Consider the following 24,396-nt stretch of genomic DNA (forward strand, 5'->3'; position numbering starts at 1 on the left):
AACAAAATTGCACCTGTTCATTGTGTGAAGTTATTTTTTATGTGTCACCGTTGTGTGATTGGGTGTTATGAAGTTTGCATGATGCCATGTCATGCCTGTTCATTGTGTGAAATTATGAATATTCTTATTTTTAAACATGCAGTTGAGTGTCACTATTGCTTGGCACAGTGGCATGTTGTGTTACATCAAAAACTAAATAAAAAAGGAAACACAAAATAAAAATAAAAATACACCCATAAAGTCATCGTTGGTGATAAATTGTGTCACATTCAGAGCAGTGGGTTTAAAAACAGGCTGATGAATATATGGACTAGTTGAATGAGGACTTCTTGTTGAGTCAGGGTAGACCCCGAAGCCGCCACCAGGCGCCGCTAAAACCGCCATTTAGAATTTGAGCCGCCGCCAGCCAATAATTTTGTAAGCCAATTTGAGCCGCTATCTAATAAAATTTGGCTGAGCCACTAAGAATTGTGTACATCAAATAATGGGTTTATCCACATCATGAGCTACAAGAAAAGTGACACAAACATGATCAACTGTACACACTAGTAGTAACACAATAGAGACATATAGGCATACACTGTAGAGATTTAGAACTGATATCACAGCACAGAGAGCCACCACAAGCTTGCCGTTGTGACTACCTGTCTGGCTTCCCGCCCCTCACACCATTACCACGATACACTGGGGAACCCGGGAACCCACCCAGAGCATCAATCGACTCCGATATCGACGAGATGGCTGCATTCTTTGCCGCTGCTGAGGGAAAGTGTAAAGGTATTTTTTTTGTTTGTTTGTTTCACATACTTCGAGATTGATTAAAAAAAAGTACTCCACCACTCTACTTTCATCGTAGTAAGATAGCTGCTAGTCCTTCACTGGTTATTGCTAGTGAGAGTAGATAGCTAGATGCCTTCCTCGAACAATCCAGATTAGCTTATTATTAGCATTGAACTACAACCTTGCTAGATTTATATTTACAATGAAGTAAGAGACCAGGGGACCTGTGGTAATTTGCTATTTATTCCCCCCATTTGTTTGATCCGTTCGCCCGGATATATGCCACACAGTGACGTCCAGTATCAGCCATTTGTAGCCATAAACATTTTGGTGGCTGCAGCAGCCATTAAGGTTTTGGCTGAGTCAGCTAGCCAGCCAATAATTTCATCAGCCAGCCATTATCCTGAAAACAAACGGCTTCGGGGTCTAAGTCAGGGTTAGACACCTGTTAGGGTACAGTTCAGACTGAGACATGATGGGGTAGCCAGATGTTTAGCTGATGTCAGAGGCGCACACACAGTGGACGAGGTGAGGAAGTGACTGAGGCTGGGTGAGTAAAATGCAGTGATTTATTTTAGTGTCACAGTGAAGAAACATTTACAGCCAGGGCGGAAATAGCGGCGGCTTTGCACATGCGCGATTCATTAGAAGTCTGGAGCAGAGAGGAGAGCCCCGCCCCCGCCCCGCCCCCCCGCTCTGACTGGCTGTGAGTGGTGTGGGGCGGCTCGCGCAGCACCTGCAGAAATGCACGCGCTTTCATTCCCTGAGGAGATTTCAGTGTGTGCGCGTGCAGGAGGCTGTGAGGCGCCACAGCGCCATTTTCTGTCTTTAAACGCTTTAAAAATGGAGATTTTTTGGTGATTTTGTGTAAATTTTGGCAGCTTTTAGTGAGTCTGTGCTGTTAAAATCACTGTAGCGTCGAATGTTTGTGTGTATTCGGTACATTAGTGATGTTTAAAGCTTGTTGGTGCCTAATGCTAACCGGTTAGCCTGTGGGAGTAGAATGGTGATGTATGATGGAGTGCAGTAGCTTTACATGGTGAGCATTTTACAGTCTCTCTGTCACTAGTATTGGGAGTTATTGCTAAAGATAATATAGTTCATAAATCTGAATGAACTGAATCTTGTGTTAATTATTTTTATTTCAGTTGTTTTCCATGAGTGTGAATGTGTATGAGGAGAAAATTAGTAGCAGAAGTGGAGTAAAGTCTTTAACTGAGTTTATAAAACACTATAAAGCACAAACAAATCTCCAAACTTTTATTGCCTGCATTTTCATTTCTATCATTACAATGAGCTCTTTATAAATCTTAAAGATACAAATCAAGTTTTTTTTTCCTTTTCACTGGATATCAAGTCAATTATTCTTGTTTCTGTGCTTTAATTATATTTAAAACTTCCAATCAAATCCATTTTAGTAAAATGTAGAGCTGCAACTACTGATTATTTTGATATTCAATTCATCTGTCAACTATTTTTCATTAATTGATTAGTTGAATTAAAAATTAATAAACAATATTTAAAATATATATTTGCAGCATTTTAATCACAGGGTTCCCGCGGGGTTTTAAAAGGTAGTTAATTAAAATAGGCTAAATTATGGCCAGTAAAAAGTAGTAAAAGGTAGTAAACGTAATCTGACGTGGTAGTAAATTTTTTTTGACCCCCATCCAACTGGGCCTATGTGTTTTCTAATTCGTTTAATTAACCTGCATGCCATAATATCCATAAATTACTACATTTGGGCGAATTTATTTTTATGTATCAAGGAGGACCGCAGTGAGGAGTTGGTGGCGCATGCGCATTGAATTCCAATAACGGTCGAATCCAGTATAAATTTATACCAGAGATTGTTTAGTACAAGACTGACTTTGTTTATACGGCTCTAGTCGAATCTATCTGTTCACCCGACTGGCAACATCTGCACGAGAATTAAACAATGGGGAAATGCAAATTTTCAGACCTCTGGCTGGAGGAACCTGATTTTAGAGACTGGCTAAAGGCGGTAGATGGCAATCGGCGAGAGGCGTTCTGCATAGTGTGCAAGAAAACTATTAGCATTACCTGGATGGGAGTGAAGGCTATTAGGTCCCACATGGAATCGAATATCCACCAGGGAAGGATGCGTGGACGAAATAGACAGCTACCTCTGTCGTTGTTTTGCCGAGGCACTTCTGCGACTACTACGGTCACAACGCCCTCAATCTTGCCTGCTCCGATAAACCCTGAATCCACCGTTGGTAATACTACCGCCATGGCTACCACCAGCCTTTCAGGACATCAGACGGTCATAACTGGCACTGACTCGCTTGAGGCTGAGGTACTGTGGTGTTTGGATTTGGCGGTGAAACACCACTTCTTCAGTTCTAACGAAGGCATCGGAGATCTGTTTCGGAGGATGTTCCCGGACTCCCAGATCGCCAAATCATTTGCTTTGGCCAGTGACCAAACCAGGTACATGATTAAATTTGGCATTGCCCCTTATTTTAAGAGGCACCTGGTCGAGGCATTAACTAACACCGGACCTTTTGTAATTATGTTTGACGAGAGCATGAACCAAACGTCCAAGAGGTTATGGGCCACAGTTTCACAGTTCAATAAAATTATAAATTATATGTGGAAGTTTGTTTTCTTTTATGCAAATGTGCATTACTCCATGTGTAGCCCTAGCAATGGGAGGTTCTATTAGGCGTCCAAAGGGAAAGAGTTACACTACCGGTACATTCAGATTTTCTTTCTATCTTGTCTCATCAATCCAACTCTTTGGGTAGAGTTGTCACAAACTTGTATGTAGCACATTCACTTGGACTAACACATACACTCAAAGATTACCTTGTTAAATTGTGAGAAAATGTCCAAATCCAAATTGTCGCTGTGGTAGTAAAAAAAAATTGTGAAGGTAGTAAAAAGGTAGTAAAAAGGTAGTAAATTCAACATAAAATATCTGTAGGAACCCTGAATCAGCTCTAGTACAGAACTCTTTCTGAACTCGGCTGAATTAAATAACAGTTCACTAACTACAATACAACCTTCCTGACATTTATCAGATAATCTCTAACAGGATCGGAATATTATCAAGTGCTCACATCAGCCGAATGAGAGTCAGACTCACGCAAGGTGATGGTATTATGTATAACCCCATTTCTAAAAAGTTTGGACAGTGTAAAATATAAATTAAAACAGAATGTGATAATTTGCAAATCTTGGAAACTTTATATTTCATTGAAAATAGTACAAAGACAACATATCAAATGGTGAAATTGTGAAATTTTATTGTTTTTTGAAAAATATACACTTATTTTGAATTCAATACCAGCAACATATTTCAAGAAAGAACAGGAGCATGTTTACCACTGTGTTGCATCACCTCTACTTTGAACAACACTCTGTAAATGTTTGGGAACTGAGGAGACCAAGTGCTGTAGTTTTGGAAGTGAAATCTTGTCTCATTCTTCCCTGATATACAGTACAATTTCATTTGCTCAGCAGTTTGGGGTCTCCTTTTGTCATGTTTTTCTTTTCATATTGCGCCAGATGTTTTCAGCAGGAGACAGGTCTGGACTGCAGCAGGCCAGTTTAGCACCGACTCCTTTACTCTGAAGCCATGCAGTTGTAATATGTGCAGATTGCGGTTTATCTTGCTGAAAGAAGGAAGATCTTCCCTGAAAGAGATGTCATCTTGATGGCAGCATGTTGCTCTAAAACATGTTTATATCATTCAGCATTAATGATGCCTTCCCAGATGTACAAGCTCCCCATGCCATGTGTACTAATGCCCCCTCATACCGTCACAGATGCTGGCTTTTAAACTGTGCACTGATAACAAGCCAGATGGTTCCTCTCCTCTTTAGCCTGTAGAATGTGGTGTCCATAATTTCCAAAAAGAATTTCCAATTTCTCTTTGTCAGACAACAGGACAGTTTTCCACTTTGCCTCAGTCCAATAAAGTAAAAGAGCTCTGGCCCAGAGAAGGCAGCAGTGTTTCCGGATGGTGTTTGTATCTGGTTTTAACTGGGATTTGTGGATGCAGTTGTAACTCTGCCTACCTGGGTAGGCTTCTCGTTGCTATCTAATAAATCTATTGCATCTAATAGTCAACTGAGTTCTTATCCCTGGGTTCGAACAGGAGGACTGCAGTAGTGAACACTTTTAACACAGTGAATATTATAGTATTACCGCCACACCACACAATAACACAGACAACAACAATTAAGGTTTATAAAAAATTATTCTGTATTGTTACATTTAACTCAGAAGAGGATCAATAGAAGTCAATATCTAAATCTAAAATGGATCTAGTTTCAGTGTGCAGAGGGAATTATGACGTGATGGAAAATGAATGTGAGGTGTGAAACAAATGTGGTGTAGTACTACATGAATATCTGTAATGTGGAACGAATACTGTGTAATATCAATATATAATATCAATGAATGTTATGTAGTGTTAAATAAATGGGGTGTGATGTTAAATGAGTGTGGTGAAATGTAAATTTAGTGTTGTGTAAAGCTAAATGGCAATCACAGTGAAATTAGGGCATTCGGTGTACCATACCCAAAATCAGGATATAAAGGAAGAAGTATCAATCAGGTATAATAGGCACAAGACAATATAAAGTAATGATATAAAATATTTGCAGTCTATACAATCGTTAAACAGGCACAGAATAGTGTGAAATATATGGAAAATTTAAAATCTAAATCTACCCTTTGTTGGATCCAATAACCCCAAAAGCAAAAGGAATAAAAGAAAGATTGTCCTCTGAGATCTCAGGAAAAAAAAGAAAAGTGTCAAAACAAAGTATCAAAAGGGATGAAGAAAGTATCTCAAAAAACCTATGCAGTTCTGTACTCCGAGTTCGTAAGTATCAGTCCACTCCTACCGCTCTCTTCAACATCAATCCTTCGAAGGCGAATTATGTGGCAGCAACAGAGTTAGTCCAGGACCAGGGCAGAATCCACAAGTCGTACGGCATTTGGGGGGACCAGCCAGGATATCTTTCAATTACAAATGGAACAAAAATCTTCTGCGGGAACCAAAATCTTGGGGGATCACTATTGTTGTGTGGGTATGTTGTGTGGATATGTTGGTGTGGTGTGTGTGTAATCAAAATCTATTTATTCATTTGATCGCTAAATCTATGCTTTATCCGTGGAATCAATGGGGCGTCTGGTCTGAGGAAAAAAAAAAGATGAACGCTAGACTATGTGTTCGATGCTTACGTTCCTTAGGGAGTGTCTATGAATATCCAACCACGGTCATAGCTAATACCTATGGGAATTCCCCAGGGAGCGTCTGTAAATATCTCCCTACCCCCAACAACAACTTAACAGCAAAGGGGTTATACACTATGGACAAGTGAAAGGGTTGATGTATGAAAAATCACTGACTGAATGTGGTGCAATAACTCATGGGGGTTACACTCTCCCCCTCTAAACCGCATGAGTCTCTGCATGCAAGTAAGGCTTAACAGAGTCCTGTAGTGCCTGGAGCAGTGTAGTTTCTAATTCTCAACCAGTGAGCTAATTGCTAAAATTAGGGGTTTCCCTAACTCATTATAAGTTAGTCTTTGGGGCAGATTCTTGGGCCTACTTGAGCGTCTGACTTCAGGCTGTTCTTCTGGCATAACCATATCATCAGGGTTCTCAGGCTCTGAACTAGGGAGAGGTATGGACTCTGGTTCTGGTTCATGGATTTCTATTATGACATGGTCTGGGCTCTGAGCTCTGGGGGGTGAGATAACAGTGTTCCTCTGTGGAGGGGTTACTTGAGGCTCAAGATGGGCTTCAACACTCTGGGGCTCAGAGACGACTTCAGATGTCTGTGGGACATTTGTGGGCACTTCAACATGTGGCCTGGGCTGTGGCCTGACAGCTGGTTCAGGCATACGGTCTCTCCGCAGCATGAAGGGTCCATTAGTGACAAAGTCTGGCACTTGGGTTACTGGATACAGCTCGTCCATGCTGTCTGAGGAGTCACCTTGCAGGCCATCTGGACATCCTGGCTGGTCTTTGTCTCCTTGGGCTCTAGATCTCAGTCTCCTGGTGACCACCACATGAGGATCTGGCTCCTCTGCATCCTGCAGAGGCAAGAATCCACATGGCAACAGAAGGTCTCTGTGTAAGGTTCTGTGGGGGCCGCTTCCAGTTTCAGGCTTTACGATGTAAACTGGACTGTCACCAATCTGTTCTATCACCACGTGGATCTTGTGCTCCCATCGGTCGGCCAGCTTGTGTTTGCCCCTGAGGTTCACATTCCGGACAAGAACTCTGTCTCCTATAAGGAGTCTTGCAGCTCTGACCTTCTTGTCAAATTGGACCTTGTTTTTGTCCCTTGATTTCTGAGCACTCTCAGTGGCCAATGAGTAGCTCTCTCAGAGGTGCTGTCGGAGGCTTTCAACATACTCTGAGTGTGTCTGAGGGTTCCCAGTGTCAGGACTGATTCCCAGGATGAAATCTACAGGAAGTCTTGGCTACCTTCCAAACATCAATTCATATGGTGAGTAGCCTGTCGTATCATTTCTCATGCAGTTATAGGCATTCACTAAGGGCTTAACAAAGTCTCTCCAGTGGTGTTTTTCTTTATCTTCCAAGGTTCCCAGCATTCCCAGCAGTGTCCGGTTAAATCTCTCCACAGGATTTCCACGAGGATGGTATGGGGTTGTTCACACTTTAGTTGCTCCTATGACTGCACAGAGTTCTTTGATGGTTTTGGATTCAAAATCCCGACCTTGGTCACTCAACAAACGACTGGGGAACCCGTAATGCACAATGAAGTTCTCCCACAGGGCCTTAGCGATGGTTTTTGCCTTTTGGTCCCTTGTAGGTACTGCTACTGAGAACTTTGTGAAGTGGTCTGTGATTACAAGTATATTCCGTGTGTCATGACTGTCTGGTTCCAGAGACAGGTAGTCCATGCAGATGAGATCAAGGGGGTATGTTGTGGCGATGCTCTCCATCGGTGCAGCTCTTTGGGGGACAGCTTTCCTTCGGAAGCAGCGTTCACACCTCAGGCACTTCTCTTCAACGTCCTTGGCCATGCCAGGCCAGAAGAATCGGGCACAGGCAAGATGTAGGGCACGCTCTGCACCAAGGTGGCCAACCTCGTTGTGTATGCCATGTAGAGCTCTCTGGTGAAACTGTTTGGGCAGCACCAGCTGATACACAGGCCTGTTGTGATCAACCCACTTGCGGTACAGCACTCCATCTTTCAGCTCCAGCTTATGCCACTGTCATAACAGAAGCTTTACTTCAGGGTGTTCTGAGCGGACTTCTGTGTGACTGGGCTTTGCCACTCTCGCTACAAGGCCAACAATGTGACGAATGTGTGGATCATCTGCTTGTGCCCTGCGCCAATCGGCTGATGTCATTGTTGGTATAACGTCTTGACCAAAGGAATCAGGGACTGAGGATGCATCAATGGCAAGTGACTCAGCGATAACTGCGTCTGAGCAGGGTTCATTCATGGAGACCACATGATGATGTTGGCATACGGCGGAGAGCACCTCGCAGGAGATGGTGGGTCCAGCCATATCCATGAACCTTTCCTTTAGGTCTTCTACTTTGTCTCTCTCTTCGACAAAGGCGTCATCTTCACAAGGGGGATCTTGAGGTCAACGGGACAGCCCATCAGCATCTCCATTGGCCTGGCCTGCTCTGTACTTGATATTGAAGTGGTAGGTGGAGAGGGCAGCTAACCATCTATGACCAGCAGTATCCAGTTTTGCCGATGTCAACATGTATGTAAGGGGTTATTGTCTGTCAGGACAGTGAACTCACCCCCATACAAGTAGTCATGAAATTTTTTGCAGACTGCCCACTTAAGGGCTAAGAACTCTAACTTGTGAGTGGGATAGTTCTGTTCACTCTTTGAGAGACCTCTGCTGGCATAAGCCACTACTCTGAGCCATCCTTCTTGCTCTTGATAGAGGGCAGCGCCCAGCCCCTGCCTGCAGGCGAGTGTGTGGAGAATGTAAGGCAATTGTGGATTGGCAAAGGCAAGAATGGGGGCAGAGGTCAATCTGTCAATCAGGGTGTGAAAGGCAGTGTCGCATTCAGGAGTCCACTCATCTCCAAACGGAACATTTGGGTTGGGGTGACTCTCTGTACTAGGCCGTTTGTACACTTTCCCTCTTTTCCTTTCTGGGTGATAACCTGCTGTCAGATGGTTTAATGGTTTGGCTATCTTTGAGTACCCTTCAACAAAATGTCTATAGTACCCTGCGAAGCCTAAAAAACATTTAAGCTCTTTTCTGTTAGAGGGGCGGGGCCAGGTTTTGAGGGCTGAGACATTGTCAGGGTCAGTGTGAACTCCCTGAGCGTCTACAACATGACCTAAATAATTGACTGATGTCTGGAAAAAGTGACACTTCTCTGGGGATAGCTTCAATCCATAATCTCTCAAGCGTGTGAGTACTTTCATTAATCGAGCTTCATGTTCTTCTAACATCTCTGAGAAGATGATCAAGTCTTCGAGAAAGACAAGCACTTCATTCAGATGTAGATCACCAACACACTTCTCCATAAGGCATTGCAAAGTACTTGGCGCATTTGTCACACCTTGGGGCAGCTGGTTGAATTCGTAGAAGCCTAATGGACATACGAATGCAGTCTTGTACACTGCAAAAAAGGCCCTTCTAGAAATAAGCCTAATATTCCTAAATCTAGCCAAATTATCTTGTATTGAGCAAAAAAATCTGCCAGTGGGGTAAGCAAAATTTACTAGGTTAGAATTCTTAAAACTAGCAAAAAAGCCTAGTCACTGGAAAATCATAATGTGACATAAAACTAGACAAAAAGGCTAGAATTTGAGCAAACTGAGCTTATTACAAGCAATACAATCATATTTATTTAAGACAAAGTAACTTAAAATGAGAAATTTAGTCTCTTAATTAGCTGACTGTTAGAATTTATATCTTGAAATAAGATTAACAACCAGCCAAAATATTCTTAAAATAAGCATTTTATTATATTAATTGAGCTGACTTTAAGAATTAATACCTTGAAATTATTTTAATAACTAGCCAAAAAAGTTTAAAACAAGACACAATATCTTAAAACAGCACAATAAAAATAAGCTAATTCATCTCAAATTAAGGCACCAGAAGCATCTTGTTTTTAGCATTTCTTTCTTTATTATGTGAACCGGCATGGACCCCTGGTGGAAAAATCAGAGTAGGCTACTGTATATCTAGCAGGTACCATGTTGAAATAGCTTAGCACTAAAGTTTCAGAGTTAGCTAACAGTTAAATGTTTTGAGAAGATATGCAGCTATTCAAGCAATATAAAAACTAAAAAAATAAAAACACAACAAAACAGTTGCAGCTGCTGGTTTGAATATTTGACAAAAACAAACATGTCTTTTACACAGGTCTCTCAAACAGAAAAAAAAAAATCTCTTACTTGTTCCATGAAGGACCTCAGCAAACACGTGGCCAACATGGGCCTGACTCTCAAACTCTTTTTCTTTTGGTTGTTAGAGATGTCAATAGTCAATCACTCAATGAAGGACCTCCACTCGGCAATGGCTTTTTTTGTAGGAACCAGTTACATCTCGGTCATGGAGGGAGTCCTGGAGAACCTCAGTTTGCAATACTGAGAGCAGTGTGGAAATGAACTTTGGATAAGTGAGGTGCAGGCAATAGTAATACCCCAAGAGGTAGAGCAGGCCTTCATAAAACTTCTGTCTGTCAAAGGTGGTCACTGGTGTGTTTCCAATGGCGATCAAGCAGTTACCCTCACAGACGAGCAAAACTGGACAGGACAGGGGTCGCTGGCACAAGTATGCATCAGGGTCTTCTGAAGCCTATAGATGACAAGAGCGTAAGTTTAGGAAATCACAAGAAACAAAAACCTTGTCCTGGACTGGGATTCTTCCAAAGAAAAACACAACAATTAGGTCACTGACAACACATAAATGACAGAGGCTTACCACAAAATAGAACTGAAAAAATAAATACTTTTAGTCTTACCGTAAGGACATGGAAAACAGCCTCGCTGCTTGCGCCCAGCCTCTTAGGTGGCGTAGTGCTGGATGGGAAGAGCAGTGGCAGGGCTCTGAACACAGCAGTGGCATGTTCCACTAATTTGAAAGAAAGCACAACACAAGGCAGTATGAGTACCCACTCATCATGAGATCTCAAAATATAAACTTGGACAAATCAAGGTATACAGTGACCTCACCTCCATCCAACATTTTAGGTGGTTTCATCACTTTTTTCATCACCCCATAAAATTGGACCTTTGAATAAAAGTCGTCCCATCTATTTCTCATCTCTGAGACGTAGTGGGCATTGTTTGGCTGTATTATCCTTTGCAACTCATCTAGGACCTGAAAGACATTCAAAAACGTGTAAATTATTTCCATTACCGGTCCGTCCAACAGGTTGATGACTGATGTCTCTTCAATTAAAACCTAATGGTTAAAGGCCCCTAATGACCCCAAATCATGTACTGAAAGCTACAAAAAGGTCAGGACTGGTTACGAGGGGATTTACTTACATGATCCAAGTCTTTGAAACAAGAATATGCCTCCAGAATCTTGCTGGGTCGGTCTTGCTCTTTGATAGTGTCAGAGGTTATAAAGCATCTTCTTGACTCAAACTCCAAGTTCAGCAGATGGGTTACTGAAGCTTTGTTTGGCTTCTTGGACCGGCACATCTCTTGCAGTGTATTGTAGTGCCTTGCCTGGCTTTTCTGGCTGTCCAAGACGTCACCCAAACCACCTACAGGAATTATATTTTTTTTAAAAAAGGGTTAGAGGTGTAAAAAAATATTAGGTTTCCCCCCTTTTTTTGTTCATAGAGTATTGCATTGTTCAAATACTAACATCCCTGGACTTAAACTTTTGCAAGGCCACTTACCCATGGCCTGTTTTCTTTTGTTTGAAAATTGAGCATAGCAATCTCTCCCACACATCTCAACTTGACAACTTGAGACTAGCTGCTACTTCCCACAAAAACTTGTGTAAACAAAGTGTATTAAGTTTGATACATACCTTCATCACTGCTATCCAGGTGTTGCATTGGGGTGCTGACTGGGGACCGCTCAAGAATGACCGTAGAAGCACTTGAATCCCCGTCGTAGTCACTTGTAGTCATTTCCCCGACATCACGACGTTGTTTCTTTGCAGGAGGAGTGCCCTTCTTGGGGCTTCTAACATTCGATAGCCTCTTCATGAGCTTTTTGGCAACATGCTCCTGCCATAAAAACAGTAAAGATTAAAAGATGACACATGACAATGTTTTCACAATAAAAATAAAAACACAAGCAGGGAGATGAAAATGCTTACCCAGTCTTTTATCATTGGATAATATTCCACCAATTGCTTTGCCATGGCATTGACCTCTGGTCTGGTGGGGTATCTGGCATCTTCTGTGGTTCTTGCAATTGAGATCATATTACACATAGTGTTTCTAATGAGCCGGCAGAAGAGCTCCTTGGATAAATCCACGATGTTGTCAGTCCCCAGCCGTTTCTGCTCGAAGAAGGAGCGTCGCACCTGTTCAAGTTCACTGTCTGTGTAAACTATGTATTCTGGGCTGGACACAACCACAAACTTGGAAGTGTTGGGCTCTTCTGGTGAAAGACCACTGCCTCCAGTCGCTGATGGTTGTGGTAGTTCAGCAGCAGTTTCCACCTAAAATACATTCACAATTACACATTACATCGGATAACTTTCCATCATAAATATATTCCCACACAATGAGTTTTTTACACTGTAATAATCATATGGCCCAGCCAAATTGTAAAACCCATACAACATGACACCCCTGTGCAATAACAATAAACTATTATATAACTGCCTTCGAAGAACAGAGATCATGCTGAATTTAGTTTAAATATGGATTTACACTATTGTTACACTGACTGGTCAAGCCTTTTTTTCTTTAACCAAAAAATGAGCTTTGGCTAAAATAAATACAATTTTAAAATGAAAATATTTGTAAATTGATACTGCCACATAGGCCTGTGGATGCACTTAACTATATTTTATCATTATCTTAACTTACCGTTTCATCTTTATTCACAACAAGCCATATAGCCCGCAGCCTGTGAAAATTTTCAGGACCAGGAAACAGATCCTTGATGTCATCTTGAGTAAGTGAAGGCAGTAACTCTTCTCCAATCTTGGCAGCTATAGAAAAAAAAGTAGTTAGTGCCAAGACACTGAGCTTATCACTGACTTAATTCAGCCTTGTGTCCATAAATCCTATATATAATATATTTTAAGTGAGTAGAACCGGCATGGACCCCTGGAAAAATCAGAGTAGGCTACAATATATCTAGCAGGTTCCCTTGTTGTACTAGCCTGCTAGTTAGCTATAAGGTCCAACTGTCCTGGAAACTTAGCACTAAAGTTTCAGAGTTAGCTAACAGTTAAATAATTTCCTCAGTTAAACTTCATGCACTTTTGCAAAGATAGCATCGAAAAACTAATGTTTGACAATAAAAGGCACAATATTAACCGTAGATACATGCACAAGGATATTTTTTGAGATTTACCATGCTAGCTAGTTAACTTCATGGATTTTAGCACACAACCCGACCTAGCAAGGCAGGTTAGACACATAAAATTAAAAAAGTTAATGTTAATAAAACAGATAACTTAACCATATATCGTACCTCTAAGTGTAGCAATTGCAACTTCGTCCAGTTGATCCATTACTGCGGCGCGATTCCAAACACTGTCTGCTTGCAAAAATAGCTGCTTGCATTTGAAATCCAACGACTGTCTTAGCACTCTTCTCTACAGAAAATTGCGCGAACACATTTGGAATATACCATTTTCAGGGTAGGGTCGGGGGTGCGGCCGGCGGGCCAAAATAACTTAGGATTGCCTCTATATTTTTATTGAATTGAAATTCCTTTAGATAATTTCACTAACTTATAATACATATTAAGCCTGTGTATAAGATAATTAATTAATGACTGGTTGCTACTCTTATGAGACCCAGAGTTATGGTCACTTCCCCTTGATGACCTAATGTGATAAACCAACCAGATCGCCCCAAACATCCAAAAGTACAGGTGATCTAAGAAGTGCAGTGTCATGTCAACAAGCCAGCTAGTTTAGCTAGCTAGACTCTACAACCATGATTTGGCGCTGTGTAATCCGCTTTGTTTTTGTAGGTCTAACCCTCAAATCTTTATTGAGTCATATAAATTCGGCTCATAGTCGTAGTCCAGATTTCCGTGTTGTTTGTGGAATCGATGGTTGTACCAAAGAATATCGCATCTACAACTCACTTTGGTATCATATTTGAAGAACCCATTCTGAACACTTTGACAGTGGCAGCAGCAACTTAAGGAGGGAAGGAAGGACAGCAACCTCAAGACTGGACCTCACATCAGCAATGGATCGAAACACTAACAACGTGTGGGCATATAGGTAAACCACCTGCGTTACTTAAGTCAGCGGTTTTCAATTGGGTAGGCGCGTGTTGCGCATCCATTGGGAGTGCCAAAAGGTCCCCAAAGGCAAGCGCAGCATGGCTGGGAAATAGCTTAAGTATAGCCTACGGGGAATGCATGAAAAACAAGCCTGCCAGCCTCTGAGAATGTAGTTTTATTGTACTTGCGGTGGTTATTTGTTCTACTGCGTATGGCATGCACGAGACCGAGTAGAATCACTGAACATTAATCGCCATCAAAGCCTTCACTACAACTGTGCATTTCAATGTGTGCAAAAATAAACTGTTAGGTTAGCCTAAGGTCAAACTCACAACATCTATGAAGTGTGGCTTTATTATTGCAGGTATTTGACAGACCCGATTATAAAGCATATGGCTGATTTATTAATCCACCTAAAGTAGCCTTTACTTTGGTGCATGAAAGTGCACCAGAGAGAGAGAGAGAGAGAGAGAGAGATTATTTTCAGAACTAATGTTTTGCCAATGGGTTTCTTTTTCAAATTGTGACTTAAATGCATGATGTCAAAGTTATAGTAGGCTATTGGGCCAATATGATGGGTTGTTGTAGTATTGGATCCAACCCCAGTTATGGGTTTGTTTTAAATAGATACCTTTTATTATTCCAGTGTAGCAAATATATGTTGATGCACAAAGACTGCCTTTTATGAGTTTGGGCCCCTGCTCTTCTAATATTTGCATGTCCATGAATACAGGCCAACTAATGCAATGGGGGAGAACAGAGAGAGTCCAACAGAGGATGCAGTGGAGAACGCTGAGCAACCAATGGAGGATGCAATGGTGGAAAATGTAGAGCGACTAACGGAGGATGCAACGGTGGAGAACAGAGAGCAACCCTGTCCTGATTTTGTCATCCCAGAGCATTTTGGTGCTTTTGACAATTCAGTGTCATTGTACTCTGGCTTTGACAACAGCACCCTCACCTCTCCATGGCACCCTACTATGTCCCAGACTTGTGACTGTACCATGCTAACAACTTTGAATATACCAGATGTTCCAAGTGAGCCTGCAGATGGCCCCTCTGCATCACACCAATCTGAGGTATGCATATGAATAGTTTTCTGAGCACACAATAACAATCTTTTATAATGCTCCATGTATCTTCTTGTCATTAGATTGTTCTTGTGTGTGTGTTGGTCAGGGTCAGTAGTTGATATTTTATCTATCTATATACCACGGTTGGCCCTAATAGCCCCCTGCTCCCCCACAATCAGCCAATACTGCTATTAGAGCAGGTTCATTTCTTCAAACACATTACCTGCTGCACTCCAAGGTTACCGCAAACATGTATGCAAGATATTTTGTTATGTATGTGGCTTGGTCACTCTGAAGATGAAGAAGAAACACTTGACAATTCATAACAATAGTAGGAGCAGTGAATCTTATCCTCTTGGTCTTCAATGCAAATACTACTTGTCACTCCAATCATTAAAGCTCCAAGATCTATCTGCAGCATAAAGTGTAACTCATTGTATGCGGATGCTATTTCTTCAAGAAAAATGAAATGACCAAAAAATACACATCTGATGACTGGTTTTTTTTTTTGTTGTTGTTAAAGGATGACTCCTGCCAGGACAGTCTGACCAAACAAGCTACTGCTATTGTGTTGACTGCAAGAGAAAGACACCATCTTTCGCAGGTCTGTCCGCATGCAACATTACTATATAATTTATTCTTTGGCTGTGTTGATCATCTGCAATGTCAAATCTGATAATTTGATAATATTTACATTTGTCCATAAACTGTCACAGACTTATTTATCATCATGCTTTATTGCTCTGTCATTCAATTGGTAAGTTCATTGTTTCCACAGTTTTTTTTTTAAAATAATTATTATCATTTATTCATTAATCCTCATTGAAAGGGGGGTGTAATCTCTGTCTCTGTAGAGGGTAGTACAAAACGATTCTTTTATATATATATTGGACTATTGTAATTATATCTTATTTGTCTTTTTGGGCCTTTTTTTCAGACTGGTGTGAATGAAGTTGTGGCTGCAATGCAACAGTACCAAGCTTTGTTGGTGACCAATCTGAGGAGTCGGCTACAAAGAGTATTCCAACAACACCAGGGAAGTGAACTTGAAAAGGAGGCTCTGGCGGTATTTGACCAGTTGGAGGATCCGTTTGCCTCTGTTTCAACAACGTACAGGCAGGACTGTGTGATTAAGGACTATTTCCATTTTGTAGAGTCAGAGGAAGTTACTGTTGGGTATACTGCTTGCTTTCTTAAAAAAGGAGCAAAAAGAGTCCTCTCTACCAGACCCAAATGTTTTCAGTATGTTCCTCTGATCAGAAGTCTGGAGCAGTTATTGTCCCATCCAAAAGTCCTGGCAATGATAGATGAGCCACAGAAATACAGAAGTGGGTATTTGTATGACAGTACAGATGGTGAATTCATGAAATCACACCCCTTATTTTCTGCCCGACCCTCTGCCTTACAGATAATCCTTTACTCTGACGAAATTGAACTTTGCAACCCGCTTGGGTCTCATGCTTCCAAGAATAAGTTGGTAATGTTTTATTATACACTTGGAAACATTAATCCAAAATATAGATCAAAACTGGCTTCAATTCGCCTACTCGCCATTGCAAAGAAGAGAGAACTCTCTGAATGTGGAGTTGATGGAATTTTGGGAAGGCTGCATGAGGACCTAGTAAGGCTATACGAGGGTGTTAGAATTCAAATTGGGGATGGTGAACGTGAAATATATGGAGCATTAGTTTCTATATGTGGGGACACTTTAGCTCAGCATGAGCTTTGTGGTTTTAAAGAGGGTGTTGGTTTTGTTTTCAAGAAATGTAGGCAGTGTGAATGTACATTTGAGGACATGCAGTTGTATTTTGATGAGGATTACTTTGAAGAAAGAAACATAGAGAGACATATGCGGCAGTGTAGTGATATTGAGAAGGCCAATACTGAGTATCTCAGAAACAGTTTAAAAACTACATTTGGGATCAACAGAAGGAGTAAACTGGTAGAATTCCCAGCTTTTAACTTGATCCAACAAACACCCCAAGACATCATGCACGTAATTCTGGAAGGCATTGCCCCATTAGAAATAAAATGTGTGATGAAACACTTAGTACTTTTAGGACTACTTGACTTGGATGTTCTCAATAGTGTGTTACTTGCATTTCCCTACTCTCTACTTGATGTCAGAGATAAACCAAGCCCTATAAGCTATAGCACATTAGCATCCAGTGACAATAAATTAAAGCAATCCTCAGGCCAAATGATTGTTCTACTTAAAATTCTTCCATTTCTGATTGATAGAGTTAAAGGTAATGAGTACCACACAGTCATTCTTGAGCTGATAGAAATAGTTCAAATTTTGTTTGCTCCTGTTATTGGTCTACAGACTATCAACAAATTGAAAACACTCATTGAACAGCACCTAACACATATGAAGAACCTTTTCCCAGATAACAACATCACTCCAAAGCAACATTATTTGATTCATATTCCATCTCAGATTAAGCTACTGGGACCAATTGTCTGTCATATGTGCATGAGATTTGAATCAAAGCATTGCTTTTTCAAACAGTGGGCTTCAAAACTAAACTTTAAAAATGTTTGCAAGTCCTTAATAAGGCATAATCAAATGTATGAATGCTGTCAGAATGTTAGTAGTTCCGAACACCCTATTTTTTCAAATGATTGTACATTGGGACCGATATCAGAAATAAGCAACATGTCATACTTAAAAGAAAAAATGAGAGCCTTTCTTGGAAATGATGAGGTAAACCATGCAGTGTCTGTAAAATGGATTAATCTAAATGGCAACAAATACATACGGGAAAAGTCATTAATTGTGAGTGATGTTAATTCTGATCTGCCAGAATTTGGACTTTTAAGACATATCTATGTGATTAATTCATCATTGTTTTGTTTTGAGTTCATGCAGTACAACACCATTTGTTATAATAGAGATTATATGGCATATCAATTAGAGATCCCAAACTTGGCACAAGCAACTGAACTGATATCTGTCAATAACCTTGTAGATTTCACTCCGTATTACAGCTTTACTCACAAGGATATGGTCTTTGTCCCAATGAAATATTACCTCGGAGATGTGATTGGGCTACACAAAGCCTCATCTGATGTATAAAAGGCACACTGTTATTCTGCTATTAGCTGTGGCTCATATTCAGTCATGGAAATTTGGCAAAAAGTTATTGAAATGTTATAAAATTCATTTAGTGGGCAACACAGAACTGGTTAATAGCTTTTTCTAAATCAGTCAACTGTATTGCATGTTTGTCTTGTTTGACAATAAATGAATTATTTTTTAAAAAATTGCTGTCATTTCTTAAAATTCTTAAATTGAGAAGTTGTGCAAGTGGTCTTAATCTTAAAATAAGGAACATAATCTTCATCCTTTGCTTGGATAATTTGCAAAACATGTCCATACCTTGTTGCTAGTTAAATTGAGCTTGATCTTAGCTGGTAAATCTTATTAAGAAAAAGTTAGATATATTTTCTCAAAATGAGACTATTTTTCTCATGTGAAAAATGCTTGTCAAGATTCTTCTTCTTGTTAGACTAAAAATAGGACAAATTTTCTAGAAAAAAGCCTTTTTTTACTTTCTTAAAAATCTGTTTTTGCAGTGTATTTATCTTCTTCAGCCACTTCAACTTGATAATACCCAGACTTGAGGTCCATCACAGAAAACCATTTGGCTCCATTTAGGGCGGTGAAGGTCTCCTCGATGTTCGGGAGGGCGTAAGCGTCTTTGATGGTGCGGGTATTCAGCTTTCTGTAGTCAACACATAGACAGATGGTTCCATTCTTTTTCCGTACAACTACGATCGGGGAAGCAAATGGGCTTTCTGACTCTCGGATGATTCCTGTGTCAAGCAGTTTTCTCAGGTGCTGTTTTACAGCTTCTCTGTCACACGGGTGGATGGGCCTTGATCTTTCTTTGAATGGGGTATCATCTTGTAACCTAATGTGATGCTTCACTACAGTGGTATGGCCGTATGTCAGATCGTCTGTGGCACAAACTTCAGGGATACTGTTAAGTTTCTCTGTGACACGCCTTTTCCATTGTTCAGGGATAGGGGAATTCTCAAGGTCAAATCTGAGTAGGCCCGGAGATGAGTCAGGAAGGCCAGAAGCACGTCGGTCAGGATCGAGTGGGGTAACACAGTGAGCTGCTGATAGCTGTGCAAGAATGCTCTGTTGATGTAACGTTATGTCATGGTCACTCAAGTTGCGCAGGATGATGGGGACTTTACAGCTGGCTTCACTTGGGACATTTACAAGAGCAGACTCAAGGAGTACTCCACCTGGCAATGGACAGTGTTCATGTGGCTCAAGTACAAAGTCAGTGTGGTGGGCAATCTTTCCTACCCTGACAATGCCAGTGGTGCATAGCTTCTGCTTAGCAGGTATGGTGAGGGTTCTCCGTCCTTGCAGCTTCACAGTGTGTGGGTGTTTTGTGGTCTCATGGGTCTTTGCAATATGTAGGAAAAGCTGTGCGTAGCTGCCATCAGAGTGAGCTTGGAAAAGGGATTTGAGGCCATCATGTCCAATGCCGTGTTGGTAAAGTCGGTCAAGGACGTTTGTTCCAATCAAAAGGGGAATTTTACTGTTTAAGTGATGTTCTGGAACTACAAGCACAAGAGTCCTCAAATCTGCCTTCTTTCCAGTTATGGTCTGGGGAAAGAAGATGTTCACTTCCACATAGCCCAGATACGGGACATTCTGGCCACCTGCACCCTCGATTTCAAGAAGAGTATGGATAGGTTGGATAGGGAGAGGAGACAAAAATTCATTGTGGAAAGACTCTGAGATGGTCGTAACCTGTGAACCAGTGTCCAGTATGGACTCACATGGCACACCTTCAACATAAACTGATGCTGCACAGCGAGGGCCAATAAGTCCTGAGGGTAAGGGAGGAATGACATGGTAGTTTGTTCCAGCGTGTCTCTGCGTAGTGGCTTTACATTCTGCTGTGGTGGGACTAAAGTTACTTAAACTCTCAGCTCCTGGGCGTCCCTGTACAGGCGCTGTCAGCAGTTTAAATGAGGGTGAAAGGTGTTCTGTTGGCATCTGAGACGGTCCTGTCTCTCCCTCAGTTCAGCTTTCTTCTGGTACACCAGCCCTGGGTTAGCATTGTGGGAACACTTGGCAGCGATGTGCCCATCTCCACCACACCTGAAGCAGAACCATGCCCTCAGCATCCCTGGAGACACTGCAGTCTTTTGGTGAGTGTAGTTGGCTGGAGGACAACCACTGCGTTCGATGTTACTACTTTCTCTTTCAACTTTTGCATGGTGTGACAATATTTCAACTTGCCTCGTTAATGCCTCAATTTTCTTTTCCAGCTCACTGTTGTCTTGGGTTTCCACCTGTGCATCCAGCTTCACTGGTTTCTTTTCCTGCTTTGAGTCCTCACTTTGTTGGTGCTGGGCCATCCGGACAGGGTCAACATCGTAAGAGGGCATGCCAAGAATGGAATGGGCGTGTGCTGCAGCTCTAGTGGTTCCTAAGTGCTTCTTCATACGCTCATACTTGGCGGGCCTACGGTCTTCTTCAGTTCTCAACATCAGGAGCAGGTCAGGGAATGATGGTGGGTTCTCTTTCTTGGGCTCCAGCTGCAGGCTCATGATGAGGTTCTGGTCCCAACAGCCCCTGCAGAACTGGCGGAGTAGCAGCTTGCTTGCATCGTCACATGAGGCTCCCCCTCTAGACGTGGCTTTGGTGAGGAGTGTGTGCAGTCTATTTAGATACATGGAGGGCTTTTCACCACTGTTCTGGCTACAGTTCAGAAAGGCTGCAAACAATTCTTCCCTGTCTTCCACCACGCCAAATGCAGAGTCAAGGTGTGTGACATAAGTGTCTGGTGATGAGGTTATGCCGAGTGGCTTTACTACATCAGTAGCGGGGGTCAGTAAACTTTCCAGGATCTTATGCACTTTTTGAGTGTCACTTAAAGAGGGGTCACTAATCAAGAGGTCAGCCTGGGCATGCCAGGTCTCATAATCAACTTCACCATTGGGCCTTGGGGTGTGGCCAGAAAAGGTGCGAAGCCTGGGGTGATGGAGAGAGTGTAGTGGGGCAGACTCAGTGCGGATGACATGCTCAACGATCATTCTCTGAATGTGTGGAGGGTTTACTACACTATCATCCATGTGAACAGGGCTAGCTGGAACACTGGGAGAGGGTGTACTGGGAATGTGTGGACTTGACATGGCTTGGTGTGTCATTCTGGGATCACAGGTGGTAGTGGGTGAGCTACGATCAGTATCTTTGGCAACTTGCAGTTCACCTTGAAGTGCTTTGAGGAAGCCTGCAGTGTTAGAACCTGCCACAGCCCTGAGTTCATACAAGTAGCGTTGAGCTAGTTGCTTTCCTGCCTCCTCTTCATACATTCCTCTTATGGTCCTGACATGCCATGTCTCATTGGGGTCATGTGGGCTTGCTATCCTGCCTAACACTATGGGGTCAATTTTAGTGATGGACTTATTTGATGAATATTCTATTAAAACTCTACCCTGTGGCTCATTCTCTTTATCTGGTATCCTAACAATTTTACTAATATTTCCATTAATTGAAAATACCTGCTCTATTTCTTCATTGGTGTAGATGTCTTCAATGCCTGTGGCAAAGAGGGATTTTTGTCCGTCGACACTAAAACGATCACAAAGATCCATTGCTTTGGGGTTGTGCTTAAGTTAAAAAGGTTAACTACTGTGTATTGTGGGTAGGCAGGGTTAAACTACGAAAAGCAATCCTCCTGGCTGGCTCACCACTAATTATGTAACTCTGCCTACCTGGGTAGACTTCTCGTTGCTATCTAATAAATCTAATGCATCTAATAGTCAACTGAGTTCTTATCCCTGGGTTCGAACAGGAGGACTGCAGTAGTGAACACTATTATATTATAGTATTACTGCCACACCACACAATAACACAGACAACAACAATTAAGGTTTATATAAAATTATTCTGTATTGTTACATTTACCGCAGAAGAGGATCAATAGAAGTCAATATCTAAATCTAAAATGGATCTAGTTTCAGTGTGCAGAGGGAATTATTACATGATGGGAAATGAATGTAAGGTGTGAAACAAATGTGGTGTAGTACTACATGAATATCTGTAATGTGGAAGGAATACTGTGTAATATCTATATATAATATCAATGAATGCTATGTAGTGTTAAATAAATGGGGTGTGATGTTAAATGAGTGTGGTGAAATGTAAATTTAGTGTTGTGTAAAGCTAAATGGCAATCACCGTGAAATTAGGGCATTCGGTGTACCGGACCCAATATCAGGATATAAAGGAAGAAATATCAATCAGGTATAATAGGCACAAGACAATATAAAGTAATGATATAAAATATTTGCAGTCTATACAATCGTTAAACAGGCACAGAATAGTGTGAAATATATGGAAAATTCAAAATCTAAATCTACCCTTTGTTGGATCCAACAACCCCAAAAGCAAAAGGAATAAAAGAAAGATTGTCCTCTGAGATCGCAGGAAAAAAAAGAAAAGTGTCAAAACAAAGTATCAAAAGGGATGAAGAAAGTGTCTCAAAAAACCTATGCAGTTCTGTACTCCGAGTTCGTAAGTATCAGTCCACTCCTACTGCTCTCTTCAACATCAATCCTTCGAAGGCGAATTATGTGGCAGCGACAGAGTTAGTCCAGGACCAGGGCAGAATCCACAAGTCGTACGGCACTTGAAGGGGGGAACCAGCCAGGATATCTTTCAATTACAAATGGAACAAAAATTTTCTGCGGGAACCAAAATCTTGGGGGATCACTATTGTTGTGTGGGTATGTTGTGTGGATGTGTTGGTGTGGTGTGTGTGTAATCAAAATCTATTTATTCATTTGATCACTAAATCTATGCTTTATCCGTGGAATCAATGGGGCGTCTGGTCTGAGGAAAATAAAAGACGAACGCTAGCCTATGTGTTCGATGCTTACGTTCCTTAGGGAGTGTCTACGAATACCCAACCACGGTCATAGCTAATACCTATGGGAATTCCCCAGGGAGCGTCTGTAAATATCTCCCTACCCCCAACAACAACTTAACAGCAAGGGGGTTATACACTATGGACAAGTGAAAGAAAGGGTTGATGTATGAAAAATCACTGACTGAATGTGGTGCAATAACTCATGGGGGTTACACAGTGATAAACTGTTTTCACAGACGATGGTTTTCAGAAGTATTCCTGAGCCACAACGTGTAACTTCATGTGTTGTATGAAAACTGAAACTTGCAAAGTCGATAATTTGAGCTTTGAGGTGCTGCACAGAATTGTTACCAAATTATAAAAGAATCATTATTATCATTGTAATGCTGTAGTGAGAGTTTATACAAGATAAATTGTGATACGTTTAACTCAATTTCATTTCCTGACGTCAGTCTCAAAGAAAACTTGTGGGTTTTTTTTTGTGTGTGTTTGTTTTTTCAGATGTACATTTCAGAAAATCTTCTCTGCTTTCTGGCTGTGGTGGTGAAATCATCTGCTGAACTGCTGCAGCTGTGGAGAGAAACAGAAATAAAGACAAAAGCATCATAAGTTTGTCTAAAAGTTGGAAAAAGGTAAAGGTGATTGTTCGTGAAAACATTTTCAAGCAGTATTTTATTGAAAGTATTTGTCAATGGAGCAAACTGGCTACAAAAATGAATCAGGAATAAATAAACCTCTGAGCTAGTCCTCATGCTAATGTAATGCAGATCAAGTAATAAAGTTTATTTATTGATGGGGCATAAAGGCATATGGCTGTTGCTGAGCAAGTAAAGTAAAAACTAAATATTGTGTTTCTCCAGCAGGAACAGCTCCACGTACCATGTGGACGGATTTGGTTGAATTCCTCCTTACAGAATTAACATCGTTGGATTTTGTTCAATTTCTTTTAAATGAAGTTCTAAGGAAAGGTACAAATATTAGCCCCACCCTTAAATCACCATCAGTCCACCCCTACACTTGAACATCATTACATTTTCATACAAATTGAGTTGTGTGAAATGTTAGAAATTTGCAAATCTGAGACCGTATCAGTTAGAATGTCTGGGTTTCTAATTCCATTAGAGATAATCATTCATTTTTACTGTAAATGAATAACTTTAAATAATGATGGACAGATGAAGCTTCATGAAACACTGAAGCTTTCCAGCTAATTGCGTTGAAATGGTTCATTTCTTGAGGCTTCACT

At 41.2% G+C, this 24,396-nt stretch overlaps 1 protein-coding gene across 4 annotated transcripts; it reads left to right on the forward strand.

Annotated features, from left to right (window-relative positions):
• The first annotated feature begins 1,556 nt into the window (after window positions 1–1,556).
• Window positions 1,557–18,463, forward strand: LOC132877506 (uncharacterized). 4 transcript variants are annotated; one of them, XM_060913593.1, is made up of 5 exons: window positions 1,557–1,819; window positions 14,070–14,168; window positions 14,904–15,249; window positions 15,767–15,847; window positions 16,181–18,463. In XM_060913593.1, the coding sequence occupies exons 1-5, from the start codon at window positions 1,794–1,796 to the stop codon at window positions 18,320–18,322; spliced, it is 2,694 nt and encodes an 897-aa protein (XP_060769576.1). In that variant the 5' UTR covers window positions 1,557–1,793; the 3' UTR covers window positions 18,323–18,463. The 4 variants fall into 4 exon arrangements, with proteins under 4 accessions (XP_060769576.1, XP_060769577.1, XP_060769575.1 ...); XM_060913592.1 differs by lacking the exon at window positions 1,557–1,819 and adding an exon at window positions 2,331–3,234; XM_060913594.1 differs by lacking the exon at window positions 14,070–14,168.
• Window positions 18,464–24,396: the final 5,933 nt, after the last annotated feature.

Source organism: Neoarius graeffei, chromosome 2 (genome assembly GCF_027579695.1).
Source record: "Neoarius graeffei isolate fNeoGra1 chromosome 2, fNeoGra1.pri, whole genome shotgun sequence".
Classification (NCBI taxonomy): Eukaryota; Metazoa; Chordata; class Actinopteri; order Siluriformes; family Ariidae; genus Neoarius; species Neoarius graeffei.